The sequence below is a fragment of the Rhincodon typus genome, chromosome 13 (genome assembly GCF_021869965.1).
Source record: "Rhincodon typus isolate 14 chromosome 13, sRhiTyp1.1, whole genome shotgun sequence".
Lineage (NCBI taxonomy): Eukaryota > Metazoa > Chordata > Chondrichthyes > Orectolobiformes > Rhincodontidae > Rhincodon > Rhincodon typus.
In genome coordinates this window covers 12,131,558-12,152,219 of record NC_063344.1, presented here as the reverse complement: position 1 = coordinate 12,152,219, position 20,662 = coordinate 12,131,558, and the positions used below count along the sequence as shown (strand labels likewise).

The 20,662-nt window shown below is 42.3% G+C and overlaps 1 protein-coding gene across 1 annotated transcript; it reads left to right on the top strand.

The window, feature by feature from the left end:
• Positions 1–1,346: 1,346 nt before the first annotated feature.
• Positions 1,347–14,432, top strand: LOC109911414 (cysteinyl leukotriene receptor 1-like). The gene is made up of 3 exons (XM_048604659.1): positions 1,347–1,431; positions 3,224–3,459; positions 11,735–14,432. Exon 3 carries the CDS (start codon positions 11,742–11,744, stop codon positions 12,867–12,869), a length of 1,128 nt encoding a protein of 375 aa, XP_048460616.1. The 5' UTR covers positions 1,347–1,431; positions 3,224–3,459; positions 11,735–11,741; the 3' UTR covers positions 12,870–14,432.
• The last annotated feature ends 6,230 nt before the right edge of the window (positions 14,433–20,662 follow it).

Below are 20,662 nucleotides of genomic sequence, written 5' to 3'. Positions count from 1 at the left end.
CAACTGTAACATGATGTGCCAACTCTTGTACTCAATAGCCCGTTCGATGGATGAAAGCATGCCATATGCCTTCTTGACCACTCTATCAACCTGCATTGCCACCTTCAGGGTACAATGGACCTGAACACCCAGATGTCTCTGTGCATCAATCTTCCCCAGGGCTTTTCCATTTACCATATAGTTCGCTCTTGAATTGGATCTTCCAAAATGCATCACCTCGCATTTGCCTGGATTGAACTCCATCTGCCATTTCTCCGCCCAACTCTCCAATCTATCTATATTCTGTTGCATTCTCAGACAGTCCCCTTCACTATCTGCTACTCCACCAATCTTAGTGATATCTGCAAACTTGCTAATCAGACCATCTATACCTTCCTCCAGATCATTTATGTATATCACAAACAACAGTAGTCCTAACACAGATCCCTGTGGAACACCACTGGTCACAGTTCTCCATTTTGAGAAACTCCCTTCCACTACAACTCTCTATCTCCTGTTGCCCAGCCAGTTCTCTATCCATCTAGCTAGTACACCCTGGACCTCATGCGACTTCACTTTCTCCTTCATCCTACCATGGGGAATCTTATCAAACGCCTTACTGAAGTCCATGTATATGACATCTACACCCTTCCCTCAGCTATTAACTTTATCACTTCCTCAAAGAATTCAATGAATTTGGTAAGACATGACCTTCCCTGCACAAAACCATGCTGCCTATCACTAATAAGTCCATTTTCTTCCAAATGTAAATAGATCCTATCCCTCAGTATCTTCTCCAGCAGCTTCCCCACCACTGACGTCAGGCTCCCCGGTCTATAATTACCTGGATTATACTTGCTATCCTTCGTAAACAAGGGGACAACATTAGCAATTCTCCAATTCTCCGGGACCTCACCCGTGCTCAAGGATGCTGCAAAGATATCTGTTAAGGCCCCAGCTATTTCCTCTCTCACTTCCCTCAGTAACCTGGGATAGATCCCATCCAGACCTGGGGACTTGTCCACCCTAATGCCTTTTAGAATACCCAACATTTCCCCCCGTCTTATGCCGACTTGACACTAGCCTTGCCATTTGGCACAGACACAAAGCCAATGTGCATGTCATGGTTATCAGCCGTCCTCAGTGAAAGCAAGGGAGCCAGTCTTCAATTAGGGGCTGCCGTTACAGTCAGTCAAACCCAGTGTCCACTGTCAGTCCAGAGGCTTGGGGTCAGTCAGCCACTTGGGGCAGTCAAGGTTAGGATCCTCGCCTCATAGGGTGGGAGGAGTCAACCGTTAGGCAGCACAGCAGCTGCTGAAGCTCTTTTCACCCCATTGTGGGTTGTTTTCCCTGGGAATGTGAAAAAAGGGAGGAATTATGTGAGATGAAAGTGGTGTTAACCACAACGGTTAGTTATGATGCTGGTGAGGGGAAGGTGATGAAGTGTCCCAGGTGAGTTGTTTGGCCATTCAAGGGGGGAGGAGAGAGGGCTTTGGGGTGGGTGAGTGCGGGTGAGGGAAGATGTTGCATGTAATTGTGAGAGAGTTAGAGCTTCTGTGAGAGGTAGATGCAGGAGTGGAGACAGTGAGAGTGTGGGGTGGTAAACAGAAGATGGTGGCTCTTGCTCTGGCAGAATGGAGAAGGCCATTGGTGACTGCAGATGGCAGAGGCTGCAATGACCCACGTGGCTTCTTTGGAGCAGGCTGGCATGTTCTAACGATGTGACCTCCATTGCTGGTCCTGGTGGATATCCTTGCTCCATACTAACCTGTCCGCCAGGACTTGTCTGCACAGCCGGGGTGGGAGGAGGGCAGGCAATTTCTCTTGTCTGCCACATCTTGAGAAAATGCTACAAACCATGCAGGGCGTCCCTAGACTGACAGTGCTTGACCATGTGCACTATGGCCTTTTAAAGATGGTACGAATGCCAGAGATGTCAGCCTGGTCCAAGATATCCAGCAATGCTGTGTTCTTTCAGGGCAGGGGTAGTGGTAGAATCAGGCTAGCATCAAACATGAGGTGAGCGTAGGGGGCAGAAAAAGGTGAGTTTGGCATGACTGTATGAGCAAACCTGCTGGGCCATGCAGAGAAAAACTCTCTACAAAACTCAATTAAATTGACACTGAACTAAAAGAAAATGTAAGATTTAGTCCAAGGAATCCCAAAGATATTTCAAGGGATATAAATGCGTACTTAGCTCATTTATCTGAATGACCTCTGACTCCAATACATACAAGGAAACTAATTTGCTTAAAATAAATGTGTTAACACCATGGAGGGGAGATGGTTTTCTGCATATAAATGAAGAGCTATACTTACATACTGCCTTTCCCAATATCAAGATGTCTCAAAACACTTTACAGCCAGTACTTCTGAGGTGTAGTCACTGTTATCGGCTTGAAATACAGCTGTCAATTTGTGCACAGCAGGATCTCACAAACATGCTTGTGTGGTAATGAACGTTTAATCTGCTTTCTTGTATATTGGGTCAGAGATAAACAGTGGGCAGAGAAACTCCCCTACTCTTTTTTTTTGAGATAGACTCTTGGGAACTTTATTTTACGTGTTTACCTTATTATCTGCAGACATAGCCTCTGACAGTACAATGCTCCCTAAGTCATGCTGGGGGATGGTGGGTGGGGGATGTGTGGTGTAAAAGCCAGGATTTCTGTGCTCGAGTTCTGTGGAGTAGGATTTGAGCCAATAATTCACTGAACAGCGACCAACACTTAAATCAAAAGTCCACTTGTTTTACATAGCAAGAATTCAAGGCCTAAACTGGATTAAAGACGAGAAAGAAAAGGCACAGGGAAATTAGAAAGGAGAACTTGAACTGCAAACAGGAAAGCCGAGAAATTTGTTGACATCACACCTTCCTTTTTGGAGTAAAGAGAATGAAACAAAGCTTAAGATGCCCCTGAGAAGCAAAATAGCAAGCATTGTCTCTCTACAACTGCTGTGAAATCTTCTTCAGTGACTGTCTTATTTGGCCCCTTTCTCCCTTTTTTTATTTAGCTGGTGTATTTTAGTCAAAATTAAGTAGCTTTTTATTCCCATGTGTGGACATTCCTGTATGATACCCACTAGAAGAGTTCCAAATCGACACCTTTGATCGAGAAAATTACATTTCTGGTTAGCACCAGACTTGGTCAGTTCGCACTTGTTGCACGAAACTCTGAATTTTGCACACATGTCCCAGAGTTAATCCTATTTTTACACATTCACTAATTTGTTTCTGTTCTAGTTCCCTGCCGCATATGTTATTGCTGATACAGTGTCCCCGGGAAACAGTTGCTGTGTGTTGTGGAAGCTGTGTGGGTGGGACTGAACTGTTCACCACAATGCTCTCACTCAGATAAATAGCAGCTCAGGAAGTTCTGGGGTAGAAGCAGTGCTGTAATCCACTTCAAGCAAGAGCGTAGATGACAACCAGTAACTGTCCAACATATAGTATCGATTCACTTGGAGACTTTCTGAAACGTGAGTGTTGACTTTTACGCTGTGTTGAAAGTGCCATGATGCTAAATAGGCTGCTCTTTTGAATTCTAAAACCTTAACTTTAAACATAGATTGACAGTTAATATATTTGAATGCCTAGCAGCTGACACATCAATTAATTGTATAGGATTGAACTGGAACATTTGGCTCATCATAACTGTGTTAACTTTTTGTAAGATTTATCCAATTTTCTCCTGCCCTCTCCTAATGGCCCTGAAAATTTTGCTGTTTCAAATATATGCCAAGTTTCTTTTGATCTTTGCTAATGTGTATGTTTCTGCCACGTTTTGAGGCAATGCCTTCTAGATCATGCCAAAACACCACCCAAAAAAAACTCCTCAGGCCTCCTTTGGCTCATTTGCTAATTATTTTTCAATCTGCATCTCCCATTTCCCACCATTAGAAACAGTTTATTACGTCAGAGCTCAAATGAACTTTTCAGTGTTTCCTAAACTCAATATTTCTCAACATTCTGGAATGTCATGTAATATTCTGTTCTCAATTTTACATAGATGTTGAAATCACAATATGAGTAATAGATGATGTATTGTCAGGTATGTTGAGATTATTTATTATCTATTTTCATTGGGTTAGTTGTTATCATAATTATGTTGAGGATAAACTTCCATTCGAATAGCTTCGTGTGTTGCTTAATATTGTCCCAGGTTCAACATCAGTGATCCCTGAAGTTGGATCGCGTTGTTGATGCTTTACATTCAGAGATCTGATCAACAGACCAAAAGTGGCAGTGAGAAGAGCTGAAAGGAATAGGAGGTCGTCTACAGGAGGTTGGATCAGGAGATCCGTGGCTATATGATGCCAAACTTGGTTCCTTAGGAACCTGTTGACAGTTTGCCAAAGGGAAGGCTGAGTGAGATATGGAGTGTCGTAATCCCAGGTCCTGGTAGAAACAAGTATTAAGAATGTTCAGAAGCTGCCAAATCCGCGGCCTCTACCTGGAAGGACCAGGAAGCATGGGAACACCACTGTCTCCAAGTCAACACATTTGGAATTATATCTCCGTTCCTTCACTGTTGCTCAAGGTGAACATCCTGGAATCTCCCCTACACCACTGTGAGTGCAGCTTCAACATGCATACTGCAGTGGTTCAAGAAGATAGCTCACTAACACCTTCTCAAAGTCAAATAGACTTACATTACCAATTATTGCAATTGCACTCGATTGGTTGCAGGCAGTTTCAGATGTTTCGAAATATATGAACATACGGTTTCAAAGCTGACTTCAAATTCTTCTAATCTTTCTGTGCTCTAACCAGAGAATAAGGCTCAATTAACAGGCTATCGATAAAGGTGGAGTCACAGGTAAACAGGATAGTGAAGAAGGCGTTTGGTACAATTGCCTTTATTGGTCAGTGCATTGAGTACTGTACAGCACATTGATTAGGCCACTTTTGGAATACAGCGTTCAATTCTAGTCTCCCTGCTATAAGAAAGATGTTGTTAAACTTAGAAGAGTGCCGAAAAGATTTTACAAGGATGTTGTCGGGGGTTGGAGGTTTGAGCTACAGGGAGAGGCTGAATAGGCTGGGGCTATTTTCCCTGGAGCGCCGGAAGCTGAGGGGTGACCTTATCCAGGTTTATAAAATCATGACGGGCATTGATAGAGTGAATGGCCAAGGTCTTTTCCTCAGGGTACGGGAGTCCAAAACTAGAGGGCATAGGTTTAAGGTGAGAGGAGAAAGATATAAAAGGGATCTGAGGGGCAACTTTTTCACGCAGAGCGTGGTGTGTGTATGGAATGATCTGCCAGAGGAAGTGGTGGAGCCTGGTACAATTACAACATTTAACAGTCATTTGGATGGATACATGAACAGGATGGGTTTAGAGGGATATGAGCCAAATGCTGGCAAATTGGAACTGGATTAATTTGGGATATCTGGTCAGCATGGACAAGTTGGACCAAAGGGTCTGTGTCCGTGCTGTATGCTCTATGACTCTAATTGCTAACAACTCTCCTGGCTGCGCCATTATGTAGGGCTGCTGAACCTGCTTGAAGAGCACCTTTAATGATCTCAAGATCTCCGTAATCATTTTACAATTAATTCAGCAGTTTTGAAGTAGAGTCACTGCCACACTTTAGGAAACACGGCAGATGAATTTATGCATAGCAAACTCCCACAAACAACAATGTAAAAATAACCAAGTACTTTGTCTTAGTGGTATAGTAAATTTATGGTAGTTGGCTAAAGATTTCTTTGCAAACTCAGTGAGCTGCTTTGGTTAGGATGTAATACCCATGATTTTTTGTGTACAAGCACAGGAAATTAGGAGCAAGAGCAAGCTCCGACATTCAATAAGATTATGGCTGATTCGTTTTTCAATTCATTCACTGGATGTGGGCTTCACTGTCTAGGCTGGCATTCATTGCTTGTTCCTAACTGCTGAGAGGTCAGCTCAATGCCAACCAGATTGTTTGGGTCTGATTGTCACATTTAGGCTAGACCAGGTGAAGATAGCAGATTTCCTTTCCCAAAGGATATTTACAAACCAGATGCATTTTTTCCTGGCAATAATTTTGTGATCATCAGAACATTCTTAATTCCTGATACTTTTTACTGAATTCAAATCTCACAATCTGCCTTGGTGGGATTTGAACCTGGATCCTCTGAACATTAGCTGAGTTTCTGGATTATTAGTTGAGCAACAATACCACTAGGCCATTTCTATCCCTGATAGCCTTTAAAATCCTTGCTTAAAAAGAAACTACTTCCCTCAACCTCAAAAATATTCAAGTGTTCAGCTTCAACAACCTTTTCAGGAAGAGAGTTCAAAAGACTCATGACCCTCTGAGAGAAAACAAGAAATTGCCTCATCTCTGTTTTGAACAGAGACCCCTCAGAACCTTATATGATTTAATCAAGTTACCAAATACTTGCTAAACACCAGCAAATACAAGTCTAACCAGTGCAAAACAAAAAAAGGAACTTACTGAAGAAACTCAGATGGTTTGGCAACATCAGTGGTGAGAAAGTAGAGTTAACATTTCGAATCTGGTGACCCCTCTTCAGAAGATTTTTTTTGTCTAGTCAGTCCTACCATTCTTCATAAGACAACTCTTTTGCTCCAGTTGTTAGTCTGGTAACTGCTCTCTGAAATGCCTCCAATGTATTTACCTCCTTCCTCAAATAAGGTGATTAATACTATGCACAGCACTCCAGATGTCATCTTTTAAACCTTTGTGATTCATGCACAAGGACACTCAGATTCCTTTGCATCTCAGAGCCTTCATAATTCCCTAGACTTAAATATTTAAAATCGTCTTGGACCCATTCTTTTCTTCTTAAAACTGATTGTAAGATTAAATCATGTTATGGTCGCTACTATCTAAGGGGCACATTTAGATCATAGAATCATAGAATCCCTACAGTATGGAAACAGGCACTTCGGCCAAACAAGCCCACACCGACCCTCAGAGTATCCCACTTATCCTCCTATAACCGAGTTAATCTACATATCCCTGGACACTATGGGCAATTTAGCATGGCCAATCCACCTAGCCTGCACATTTTGGACTGTGGGAGGAAACCCACGCAGACGCGGGGAGAACGTGCAAACTCCACATAGATAGTCACCCGAGAGATTATTTACCATGAGAATATTATGCTTTTTCATGCCACAATACCAGATCTACTACAAACTGCTCCAGAATATGCTGTTCCCAGAAACTATCTTGTCAACAGTATATGAACTTCTCATCTAGCCCATCTGACTTTTCCAGTCACAATGTAGATTAAAATCTCCCATTATTTCTTCTATTATGCTCCACTCTACACATGGTTACTGTTAAGGGGCATGTACACCACAAGGAACTTTATGATTTCTCATTTCCATTCAAACTGTTTCCACATGTTTTCTTGTCATTCTTCCATATTATGCTGATGCCATCATTAACTCACAGATTCACCGCTCCACTTTTTCCTAACTTCTATCATTCCTAATTCCTATGTCCTGTACCCTTCAAGATTCATAGAACATAGAACACATAACAGTACAGCACAGTACAGGCCCTTCGGCCCACGGTTGTGCCGACCTATTATCCTACTAAGATCAAACTACCCTGTATACCCTACATTTTACTGTCCTCCATGTGCCTATCCAAGATTCTCTTAAAAGTCTCGAAAGTATCTGACTCCACTACCACTGCCGGCAGCGCAGTCCACACACCCACCACTCTCTGTGTGAAGAACCTACTTCTGACATCTCCCATACCTTCCTCCAATCACCTTAAAATTATGCCCCCTCGTAATAGTCATTTCTGCCCTGGGACAAAGTCTCTGGCTATCCACTCTATCTATGCCTCATCATCTGGTACAACTCTGTCAAGTCACCTCTCGTCTTTCTTCGCTCTAAAGAAAAAATCCCCAGCTCCCTCAGCCTTTCCTCATAAGACCTGCCCTCCAGTCCAGGCAGCACCCTGGTAAATCTCCTCTGCACCTTCTCTAAAGCTTCCACATCTTTCCTATAATGAGCCAACCAGAACTGAACACAATATTCCGAGTGTGGTCTAACCAGGGTTTTATAGAGCACCAGCATAACCTCACAGCTCTTAAACTCAATTCCCCTCAATTCAGGTCCCTATCCCTGCCATTCTTCTGTGATGTCTCTGTAATGTCTACCCGATCATACCTACACATTTCTATTTGCAATCTCAGTTCACATATTTTGTTTTAAATATTACATGCATTCAAATACAGAGCCTTCAATTTTATCCATCCACTCTTATGCAAATTTTAGTCTTATCTGTTGTTTGACTCATAAATTTGTACTCTTTACCCCTTCTTGTCTGAGCCTGCATATCATTTCCTGAATGAATACCTTGCTTGCTGGCCTTGAGTCTAAGCTTTGATATAGCACATCCTCCCGAACTTTGTCTTTTGCCCCACTATTTAGTTCAGAAGCCACTGCATCCATTTGACTCTGTGGTTTGCAAGAACAGCAATCCAGCACAATTCAGGCAGAGGTCATCTTCATTTCCAGAGAACAGTATTAGAGGCGTGAACATCACTTCAGAGATTGTTCAATATTCAATGCCATTGTGACCAGCGTTCCCTCTGATTTTCTTCCCAGTTGCACAGGGGTCTCTGTGCGGCAGAAATCAATGCCAATGTTGGCTGTTGACGCCAATAGCCATGCATGGAACTTTAGAATAGCTGCACACGTAGCTTAGAGGGAACACTGATTGTTACATTGAATTGCAATGAGGATCCCCGCACTTCTTAGCTCCTTTGGGCTTTCGGCAAAATTCCCACTTCCTGAGCCGTGCAATCAAAATTTACCCCTGATGCTAAAGATAAATCAGTTACAGGACACTGGGTAGTTGTTTCCCATTTTTCTAATTGGACAAATGTTTGTCGTTAAGGATAGGGTTATGCATTCCACATTCCTCTATTAGGGCATGGTTTGGTTTTCTTTTGACCATGTCGCCTTTTTCACTATTTTCTGAAATAACAGGAAAAGTGCTTCTACATCCTTTTCCTCAAACTTAACTATTTCCCTCCTGGATTTTAGATCATGAATTGGATATTCCCCATCAGTGCCTTCCCTGCTTCTAAGTCTTCTTTTATAACTGCATCACTCTAAGCTTAAATTCTTTCGCTTTCTCTCTTTATTGAATCTCTGGATCCAGCTTTCCTATTTCCATTTCCATTCTTTTTAATTCCAGTTCCTAGTCCTTGTCTTTCTCTGCCTTTCCTAGCTTCTTCAGTTTCCCTTTATACTTAAATTACTTTGACTGTAACTCAACAGCCTCGTGGCATTATCACTGGACTGTTAATGCAGAGACCCCAGGTCGTGTTCAGGGGACCCGTGATCAAATCCTGCCATGGCAGATGGTGAAATTTAAGTTCAATTGAAAGTCCAGAATAAAGAGTCTAATGATAACCGTCAATGGTGGATAAACCCATTTTGTTCACTAATGTCCTTTAAGGGAAGGAAACTGCCATCTTTACCTGGTCTGGCCTACATCTGACTCCAGACATACAGCAATGTGGTTGACTGTTTAACTACCCACTGGGCAATTAGGGAAGGGCAATAAATATTGGCCTAGCCAGGGACACCCTCGTCCTGTGAATGAATAAAAAAAGCTGTCTCACCCTTTGGCATACCTGTTCTCTCCTGTATCTATATTAAGCCCAAATTGCCCTACAATTGGAGTAAGAAGCTAGGTAACTTGCTTCATCGTGAAACTAGGCCGTGGAACAGACCCGTGAGATCTGGGGCAACCACAAAGAATGGTGATGAATTTACTGCCTGGCAGAATCTGTGGAGAGAAAGAATTAAATTTCAAGTCTGGTATGACTCTTCCTCAGTTTTGAAGAGTCATACCTGAACTGAAACATTATGTCTTTCTCTCTACAGACGATGCCAAATCTGCTGAATTTCTCCAGCATTCTCTGCATTTAATTCAAATTTCCAGCATCTTCAGTATCTTGCTTTCATCCTGAGATCTGGGTCTGATCCACCCTGCACTAATGATGTTGAGCTTTCGTGTCTGCCAGACATTTGATTTGATTTGGTTTATTATTACATGTACAGAGATATAGTTTTGTGTGCTATTGAAGCAAATCATACCTTACATAAGTACATCAAGGTATTATAACAGAATGTAGAATATAGTGTTACAGCTACAGGGAAGATGCAGAGAAAGATCAACTCTAATATATGTGAGGTTCATTCATAAGTTTGATAACAGCAGGGAAGAAGCAGTTCTTGAATCTTGAGGGTGGAAATGAGTATAACTTGGGTGGAAGGGGTCTTTGATTATGTTGGCTGCTTTCCCAAGGCAGCTGGAAGCATAGACGGAGTCAATGGAAGGAAGGCTGGTTTTTGTGATGGACTGAGCTGCATTTACAACTCTCTGTAATTTCTTGTGGTCTTGGGTAGAGCTGTTGCCATACCAAGCTGTGATGCATCCAGATAGGATGCTTTCTATGGTGCATCTATAAAAATTGATAACAGACATTTTTTTATGGATGCATATAAGGGCCTGTTCGGTTTGAATATTGTCTCAATTACTTTTTTTTACCTTCCTCACTGTGTTGTGTCCAATGCCAGTCTTTCAATAAAAGATAATTAATTAATCTGTGTGAGTGATCTGAAAAGTCACTATGTAAACACAGATCATTCTTTCTCATATAACATAGAGAAAGGTGAGACATTTCAACTTATAGGATGTCCCAAAGTGTTTTAAAGCCAGAGCAGTATCTTTTAAAGCGTAGTCACTGTTCTAATGTAGAAAATTGGGCAGCTGATTTTCACATAGAAAGCTCTCACAAACAGAAACATGACAATGGTTAGGTAATCTGGTTCAGTGTAGGTGCTTGTTAGATAAATATTGACAGGACTTCCTCCTGCTTTTTGTTTCAAGATAGCGCTGTGGAAATATCACACATCCAACTGAAAGGGCAATGTGGTTCTTTGTTGTGTCTGGACCAACACCAGTAGGCGCAATGATTGCAGCCCGTGCTGTTTCTACAACTATTTCTTTATTTATCGCTCAGTCAGTTTAACACCACAACATAAAATTGGATCAGGATACAACACAAAGCTGCCTGAGGCTTAGTTATTACCTACCCTGGTGAGGAATAGCTGGCCTTGCTTCAGCCACTCAGCTACCTGTGTCCTTCCTCATTGGACCTTGAACTCAGGGACCTGCTTCTGCAATGGTTGTTCCCAAGTTATCGCTTTCAATGTCTTCAATGCCTTTACCTTTATTGCTTTCCTTGATCTTCTATCATATATCCCTGCCCAGGATCCCCGTGACTCTGGGATCATCTATTCAAGGGCCATATAGATGACTGGCATCTGTTTTGTTGTATTCTCTACTATCTTTAATTTAGACATCTTGATAACCACAAAACTTGAGCAGCTCTTATCACTAGATGCCTCTTTAGTCAGCAGTGTCTGGTACTGCCCTGAATAGTAGGTTATTGTTCCTGTGAAGTGGGCCACTTTTCCCATCATCCTTGACTGTTAACCACACCGGTCCAGTGTGGAAGTTAAAATGTAGCATACAGCAGTAGCACTGGGGAAGTCGGTTGAACATCACAGTCCAAGGATGACACTTCTCAGAGAGCAGCACTTTGCTCGGTACTGCATGGAAAGTGTAACCTCAGTAAGGTGCTCATTCCTCTGGAGGGGAACTTGAAGCCAAAAACAAATTGACTCAAGAGACCGAACATGGGCAGTAACTTGTATATTACTGGTGAATAATCAAATAATTGTTGTGTTCTCAACAGAAAGAAGATGACGACAAACGCATTCCTGCACGAGACCGCAACAATCATAAACACTTCCTCAAATAGAACTATCTGTCCAGAAGATCATAAGTATAAATACATGGTCTACTCCAGCGTGTACAGTGTTGTATTCGTCATTGGGCTGCTTTCAAACATGTTGGCTCTGTTTGTGTTCTACCGCATTGCAAAGAGTAAGAATTCCAGCACCGTCTACCTGATGAACCTCGCTGTTGCTGACCTCCTGTTTGTGTTCAGCCTTCCCCTGAGGATTGTCTATTATCTAAGAAACGGAGACTGGCCATTCAGAGATTTCCTGTGTCGGGTGTCCACCTATACTTTCTATGTCAGCATGTATTGCAGTATATTCTTCCTGACTTGCTTGAGCATATCGCGTTTTTTGTCCACGGTCCATCACATAAGGCATCAAAGAATTTTCACTTTTCGGCGGTGCATCATAGCATGTATTATAATCTGGCTCTTTGTGGGCGTGGCTACAGCTCCCTTCCTGCTATCAGGGAGCCAACCTTATCACGACAAAATCAAGTGTTTTGAGCCTATGTTCTCCGTGTCCTGGACTCGCATTGCTAAGATGAACTATTTTGCGCTGACTGTTGGGTTCCTTATTCCCTTTGCCATCATTCTCATCTGTTACTCTTTGATGATAAAGTACTTAATGGGGGTCAGTTGGCAGTCAAGGCGAATCAAGAGAGACATAGCCATGATCGTGCTGGTTCTGGGAGTGTTTTTAATCTGTTTCCTTCCCTACCATGTGCAAAGGACAGTGCATTTACACCACCTGGTCCATCACCACAATGACTGCGAGCTGGAAAACATTCTCCGCAGGTCAGTGGTGGCTACATTGTGCCTGGCAGTGGCCAACAGTTGCTTTGACCCTTTGCTTTATATTTTTGTGGGGCAAGGGTTTAGAACATTCGTCAGGGCATGGCTGAAGAGAAAGGAATCTAACGTCTCATACAGCTCCTCGAGTAGCAAGCTCTTCGTTAGCGCTGCATTTATCCAACAAGGTCGTATGTTGGAATCATTCACAGAACCAATAAAGCCAACCCAGACTCTGCAGCATGGACAAGATGAATTACTTACTGGAAAAAGTCAAGGAGATGCTACAGAAATATAGCAAAACAGAAACTGTTGATCACATCCAGCAAGACAGCCCACAGTGACTTCTCAAAAGTCTCCACTATGCTGGTTAGATGAGGAGAGTTTTTTTTGTCCTTCGCGGGTTGATTGGTAAAGATTTTGTACAAAAGGAGTTCCTTAAGAAGAAAATGTGATGGAGCGGTTTGATGGTGACAGTCGGGAAAATGGGAATTGTCTACAATTTGCCACTTTCTCAAAACAACAGTGATTCCTGAGCTGTCAAAGGGAGGTGTCAAGAAGAGTGGGAGGTGGAGGATGAGTTGGAACCACAAGACAGAGAGAATGGATGGGTGTGACTTTAAAAAGGAAAATGAATTAGGTCGCTAATCACGTACATTAGAGCATTTTTAAATATATATATATAAAAAATTATCCAGTCCAGTGACTGATTATTCCACTGGTGCCAAACATATTAAGATTTATTTCAAAGATATAATAAAACAAATATGTTGAGAGTTCAACTTCTGATCTGAAAATTTCCGAGGTGGCCCACTTCCTATTCCTTGTGCTCTAAAAATATTGACTCCACCCACAGCATAGTCCCTGTCACCCAAAAACATTCCCCAGTCCCGAATTCTGCAGGGTCCTACAGAAGATACCTCACAGAGAGTGTCCCATAGAGAATACCCCATAGAAAATACCTCACAGAGAATACCCCAACGGAGTATCCCACCATAGAGTGTGCCACAGAGAATACCCAGCAGAGCGTACCCCAAAGACAATGCTCCATATAGAGCCCCATGGAGAATGCCCCACAGAGAGTGCCCCACAAAGGGTCTGATGTTCTTATGTTTCAGTTTTACAAGAAGGTATTTAACCACATACCTTTACAAATCTTTGACAGAATTCCTTTATAGGTTTGTGGGGCCATCTCACTCCGTCTATGAGGCATAAGCAGAAAAATCTCTAAGCTCAATACCTCAGTCTGTAGTGATGCTGGTAATTGCAGTCAGGGCAACAGCAGGAAGGAAAGAGGTGCGTGTAGACCGTAAATGCCAGTAAGGAACTGTTGGGTCCAAGTAGCCTGTTTTTGTGTGATTTTATCTATGTAATTCCATGTGTTGCTATCTAGAAGAAGTGCTCATAACTATTAGATATCTCCAGATGTTGGGGAGCTTGAACATTTTACAAATGAAAGATGAGGAGTTGTCTGAATTATGCAAGAACAAGAGAGATGAGGAAGGAAAACTAGGTGCCAAAAACATTAGTTGGGTCTATAAGCACAGAAAGAACAAGCAAAATGAAAGTATGTCAGTTTGTTGCAGAATTAACATCCGCTCATCTTTCTGCCATCTCTGAACCAATTAATTTATGTATTATTAAATGCTTCAAACATAACTGGAAGAGATATTATTTTCTTTGAGACATCATTGTGTTATTTAATCATGTTGTGACTTTGAACAAAGCTTGATGCACTTTTTAATAAGTTTTCATGTACTACAAAAGTATTTGCTTTGGAGTGAGAATTTCCACAATTGTTCCAATTCAGTGTATGTTTCTGTTCTGTAAGCTTAATTAAATGACTGAGGTGTTTACCTTGCCTGGTCAGTTGTTGCTCAGTTGGTGGCATATTTTGCCTCTGAATCAGAAAGTCCTATATCCAAGTACAACAAAAAATACTTGGAGCATGTAACAGAAGATGACACTCAGTCTAAAGTGCTGTCCTTTGTCTGGTGTCTCAGGGGCTATTCAGAAAATGTCATCCTAGACAATATTTTCACCTTAACCATTATCTGGCTGTTACCACATCACTCTTGTGGGAACTAAGCAATTGCTGCATTACCATCTTTTACAGCAGCAACTACGTGACAAAAGCACTTCAGTATCATTGAAAAAAAGACATATTTTGAATCATGGAATCCCTGCAGTGCAGAAAGAGGCTGTTCGGCCTATCGAATCTGCATCCAGCCTGTAACCTCACATTTCCCATGGCTAATCCACCTGGCCTATACATCCCTGGACACAATGGGCAGTTTAGCATGGCTAAACCACCTAACCAGCACATCTTGGAGCTGTAGGAGGAAACTGTAGCACCTGGCAGAAACCCACGCAGACACAGGGAGAATGTGCAAATTCCATGCAGTCATCCAAGGCTGGAATTGATGGGAAGTATCTCTCAGCACTGACTCTGTCCAGCTCATTACAATTCCTGCACCCATCAGAACATGCAAGGATGCCATTTCAAGGGGTAAACAACATTTGTACTGCACAAGAGGAGAGTGCGGTTTTGTTGCCAGGTGGATTCTGATTGCTAGAGGTGTTTTTGATTGTGCCTTGAGATAGACCAAAGCAATAAAATGCTCATTATGTATGCAACTGTTTATCTACAGCATAATCATCAACAATTTCTCCAACAGTTCCAATGTCTGCTCATTCTTGATAAATGCATAATTGTAAATTCTTTCATATCAGTTACAAGCATATTGAAGCAACTTGCTTACCAAAAGTGTGCTGACCATACAGAGAGAACTGTACTGATAGAGCAGAGAAAGAAATTATGAAAATTTTGACCCAAACAATACTGGCACATTCATCAATAATTACATGAGTGTTTCCCTCCAGTTTCTAAACATTTAAGTGATTGTTTGAAAGCAGTGTAATGAAAATGGCTTATGGAGACTCAGAGCTGAACTTCAATTTATAAATCTAAATTTTGGTAATGAGTTTTTGGTAACAAATTTAAGTCATCATCTGGCAAGGGTCCAGTGGCTTTCTTTTTTCCTTTATAGTAGACAAAGTATGAAATTCCAGACACTTTTAAGAGGATAAAACCAGAATATTGCTCTGTTCTGAACAAACAACAGTACAACTTGGAGATAGTAAGAACTGCCGATGCTGGAGTCAGAGATAACAAGGTGTGGAGCTGGAGGAACACAGCAGGCCAGGCAGCATCAGAGGAACAGGAAAGCTGACGTTTAGGGTCGGGACTCTTCTTCAGAAAAGACCCCTCATTTTTCTGAGGAAGGGTCCTGACCCGAAACGTCAACTTTCCTGCTGCTCTTATGCTGCCTGGCATGCTGTGTTCCGCCAGCTCCACACTGTGTTATAACAGTACAACTTGACTCTACAAAGTTAGGATAGTAATGTAATCTACAATATAACGTCCAATTAAAATAACACTGAAATAAACATGGTTAACAGGTGCACGATTGTTAATGCCCAACAAAATACATCAAATAACAAATGCAATCAAGTCAGATCACACAGATTTCCTGACAACTGCCCAGATGTATCTGGTGATCACCATATCTCATTAAAACATTACAAAGGATTGTAATTCTTAGCTGTTGAAGACTGAGCTTCAGGGTTTTATTAAAAGTTGCTCTATCATGGACTGCCTCAATAATTGCTCATGTTCTGGTAGCTTACTCACCCAATCTCATCTGTGCTCCCTAGCGTTTGGAAATTGCAAACCACAGCATGTCCCAGGTACAGTTCCAGCTTATCACAGACAACTAGCCCTACCACACCAGTACTGTTCTGACATTTCTCTGAGATCTAATCCTGCACAGCTACACTAAGCCAGTACTTTGTGTAGGTTTCCTTCACGCACTGGACTGTTCCTTGAGCCTGCAGAGCTCTCAGGGCTTTTCCTGAATCTGAGCCTCAACACTTAGCTATATATCCTGGTTCCTCAGACTTCTTCTGAGTCTTAACGACCAGGAACCTGCTAAAGCAACACTTTTTAATAATGAAGCCTCATCTTCCTGCTCTGAAGCATCCGACTGACTGAGACCACAAAACTAGAAACCTTCTCCCAGGAGATAGTAAGAATTTCTGAAGAAGGGTCCCAACCCGAAACGTCAGCTTTCCTGCTCCTCTGATGCTGCCTGGCCTACTGTGTTCCTCCAGCTCCACATTGTGTAACCTTCTCCCAGAAATGCTTTCACAGTACTGACTAAAATTGGCTGCTCAGTAATTCTAGAACTGTTCTGAGTGACTCAGCAAAAAACTTGCAAGAAGTCCCAGCCTTATTGATAGGCTACATACCTAATATTTTGGATCAATGTGAAAAACACACATGAAGAGGATTTCATCACAACTTGCAAATGGGGACAGGGCAGAGAGCCCATTTAACTATATTGGAAGCCCTGGCTAAATAATGCCTTCTTAACAATCTCCTTGAGCCACTGCTTAGTTTTTACTCATCACAGAGAAGCCAATGCTAACTACCCATCCAATAAAATTAATCAAACCTTTGGCTAGTCTGGAGGGGCTGCTGCCTTCTGGTCAAAAAGACTGTGTTCCTCAGCATCCCCCTCATTCATTTTCACAACCCCGTGTTTCCCCTCCTTCCCATCCTTTTGATTTAAGGTTCCTCCTCCTGAAACCAACTTTGCTGGGGGCCAGCACCATGTCCCAGTGAGACTCAGGGAAGCCAGGGCTGTGTGTTGCTCATCTTCAGGGACTGACTGCAATACCAACAGTGGCCACCACTCCCAGTGGCACTGCTGGGACAAGAGAACAACCAATCAAATGGCTGATCAGCAGCTCTCAGAAGTCTTATCGCTTAACGTTTTTATAGGTCTAGCTGCATCATTTACGGATTAAGGATTGTGTTTCCTCTCAAAAAATTTATTGTATCTGTCACCAAGCTTATTCAACAATCCTGTGCTCGCACCGATATTTGCCCTCAGTTGTACTGTGGTTAAAGCCACAATTTGAGCCATTATGTTTTCAATCTGGGATCCTCTTTTGGAATCACTCTCATAAACTCCAACAAGACCCATAGGCTTTGAAAGAAATTTGCAGCATTACAATCACAGAGATCATCTCAGGGCACAGAAAATGCCCTTCAGCCCAACTATCTGCATTGATCAAAAACAACCGTCTAACTATTCTAATCCCATTTTTCAGCACTCGGTCTATAGCCTCATACACCTTGACAAACACAAGTTGCACATCTAAATGCTTTTAAATGTTATGAGGGTTTCTGTCTCTTCTACCCTTATAGGCAGTGAGTTCCAGATTCCTAACCTCATCTGTGTGAAAACTTTTTTTTCCCCAAATCTGCTCTAAATCTCTGGTCCCTTACCTAAATTGATGCCCATTGGTCATTGATCCCTCTATCAAGGGAAAGGTTTCCTTCTGTCTATCTTATCTACACCCCTCATAACTTTATACATCTCTAACATGTCCCCTCTCAATCTCCTCTGCTTTAAGGAAGACAACCCCATTCTATTCAATGTCTCTTCACAACTGAAACTCTCCAGCTCAAGCAACATCTTGGTAAATCTCCTCTGCAACCTTTCTATGGTGGATTATCCAAGGGAAATTTGGGGTTACAGGGATAGGGTAGGGGATGGGTCTGAATGGGAGGTTCAGTGTGCTCATGATGGGTTGAATGGCCTGCTTCCACACTGTAGGGATTCTATGACAAGTTTGATACTGGAATTAAAAAAGTCAATTATAATAAAGTGGAAAGAGCAGGGATACTAAAATAATTCATTAAAAAATAAAATGAATTTCAATAGTGATAGCAGGATGAACAGTGTGTTGCAACTGCAACATGTGGGAGCTATTGGAAGCCAAGATGAACCAGAGTGAGCATTTTTGTGATAAAACAAAAGAAAATGCAGCTCCAAAGAATTGACACTGGACTCGAAACATTAGCTCTGCCTTCTCTGCACCGATGCTGTCAGATCTGCTGTGTTTCTACATTAATTTCTGATTTTTTTATCTGCTGTAAATGCTTGCACCTTGAGAAATTTAGGATCCGTTTTGAGGAGCTGGAGTCCAAGCTGCAGACAATGTGTCACATCAGAGAGGGGGAAAGTTACCTGGAAACCTTCATCCAGGAGGTGGTCACACCCCTCAGATTCATAGAATCCCTGTAGTGTTGAAGCAGGCTATTCAGCCCATCAAGTTCACACTGATTCTCCAAAGAGCATCCCACCCAGACCCACCACCACCACCACCCCCACCCCACCCTATCCTTGTAACACTGCATTTCTCATAGCTAATCCACCTAACCTGCACATCCCTGGATGCTATGGGTAATTTAACATGGCCAATCCACTTAATCTGCACATCTTTGGACTGTGGGATGAAACCTTTAGGGAAGGAAACTGCTATCCTTACCTGGTCTGGCCTACATGTGACTCCAGACCCACAGCAATGTGGTTGACTCTTAACTGCCCTCTGGGCAGTTAGGGATGGGTAACAAATGCTGCCTAGCTAGCGACACCCTCATCCTGTTAAAGAATAAAGAGAAAAAAAAGGAAACCCACGCAGACATGGCAAGAATGTGCAAACTCCAGGCAGACGGTCGCCCAAGGGTGGAATGAAACCCAGGTCTCTGACACTGTGCAGAAGCAGTACTAACCACTGAGCTACTGTGCCATCTAAAATGAGTAATCAAAATTCGATATGTGATCAGGAATGGTGTAACAGCAAGTGAGGCAAGCATGGACATATGGGGTGATGGTGTTCAAAGGGTTTCAGACCCTGTGTTGGCCAACAATTCAGAGACTTTTGCAAGCTGTGTAGACACGAGTTGGGCATGCAGAGTGGATAAGCAAATTGACCATGGCACCATGGTACAGGGAGCCATTCAAGCAGGCAGGAAATAGGAGCGTGGCAGCGATAGTGAACAGTAAAACTATGGGTTCGATACTTCTGTATGCAATCATAGGCAGCAGACCCATAGACTGTGTTGCAGTAAACAGTTAGGAGCTATATTAGAAAGCAGAAACTCCCAAGGTAATAAGTTCAAGATTACTAGCTGAGACACAGGCAAACAAGAAGTGGGTACAAAAGTCAAGAAGTGAAATATATTGGTATGGGAAGAATGGGTTTCAGTGTATTGGGCACTGGCACCAGTTCTGGGGTAGAAGGGAGCTGTTCTGATGGGTCAGGCATCAATTGAACCACGCTGGAACCAATGTCCTGATGAATTGAATAATTAGGGCTGTAAAAAGAGCTTTAAATGGAATAGAACAAGGCGGGGTTCTGGAGAGGGGCTACACAGGTTTACAAAACAAACGGGTATGGCAGCATTGCAGGGCAGTTACTTAGCTAATAATACCCAGAGTGGGACAGGAGGGGACAGAGTGTCCAAACTTAAAACAAAAGCAACAAATGGAGTCAAAGGGAGAAAAATGGTAGAAAAAAGTGAACATAATGGTTGTTTATTTAAATGCTGGTAATATTCAGAACAAAATAAATGAATTAATGGCACAAAAACTGGTCTTGTCTTAGCTGATAGTCAATCAAAGCTGGGAACTAAATATTCTAGGAACATTTGAAATGGACTGGGAGAAGTGTCAGGGTTGTGGGCGGATGTAATGCAGCACGTACATCAGGCAGAAATGTTCTGAGATCAGATGATGTAGAAACTCTATGGGTACAGGCATGAAATAACAAGGGGAAGGAGACACTGGTGGGATTATCCTATAGGCCCCATAACAATAGCATCACTATAAGACAGAGAATAAATCAAATAATAAGGAGGGCATGCAAAAAAGGGTTATACGTTAATCATGGGTGACCTCAGTCTTCATGTAGATTGTTGTAAAGATCATATCGTTTTGTTTGCTATATTTTTGATTGTAGACTGAAATAGAAAAAAGGATTGTGTCAAAACCAAATATTGTGGCCAGAATTGCTGCACTACTAAAAACAAGTTATAGAAACTTACTTTTTGTACTGTAAACACTGCTGTGCATGCTCTCGATGCCTTTCGGGAGAGGTGGGGACTGCGGGGTGTGGAGTGCTTTATTTCCCCCACAGACTCCATTTTGATTTGATCCCTACTCTGCCCCGCACCAT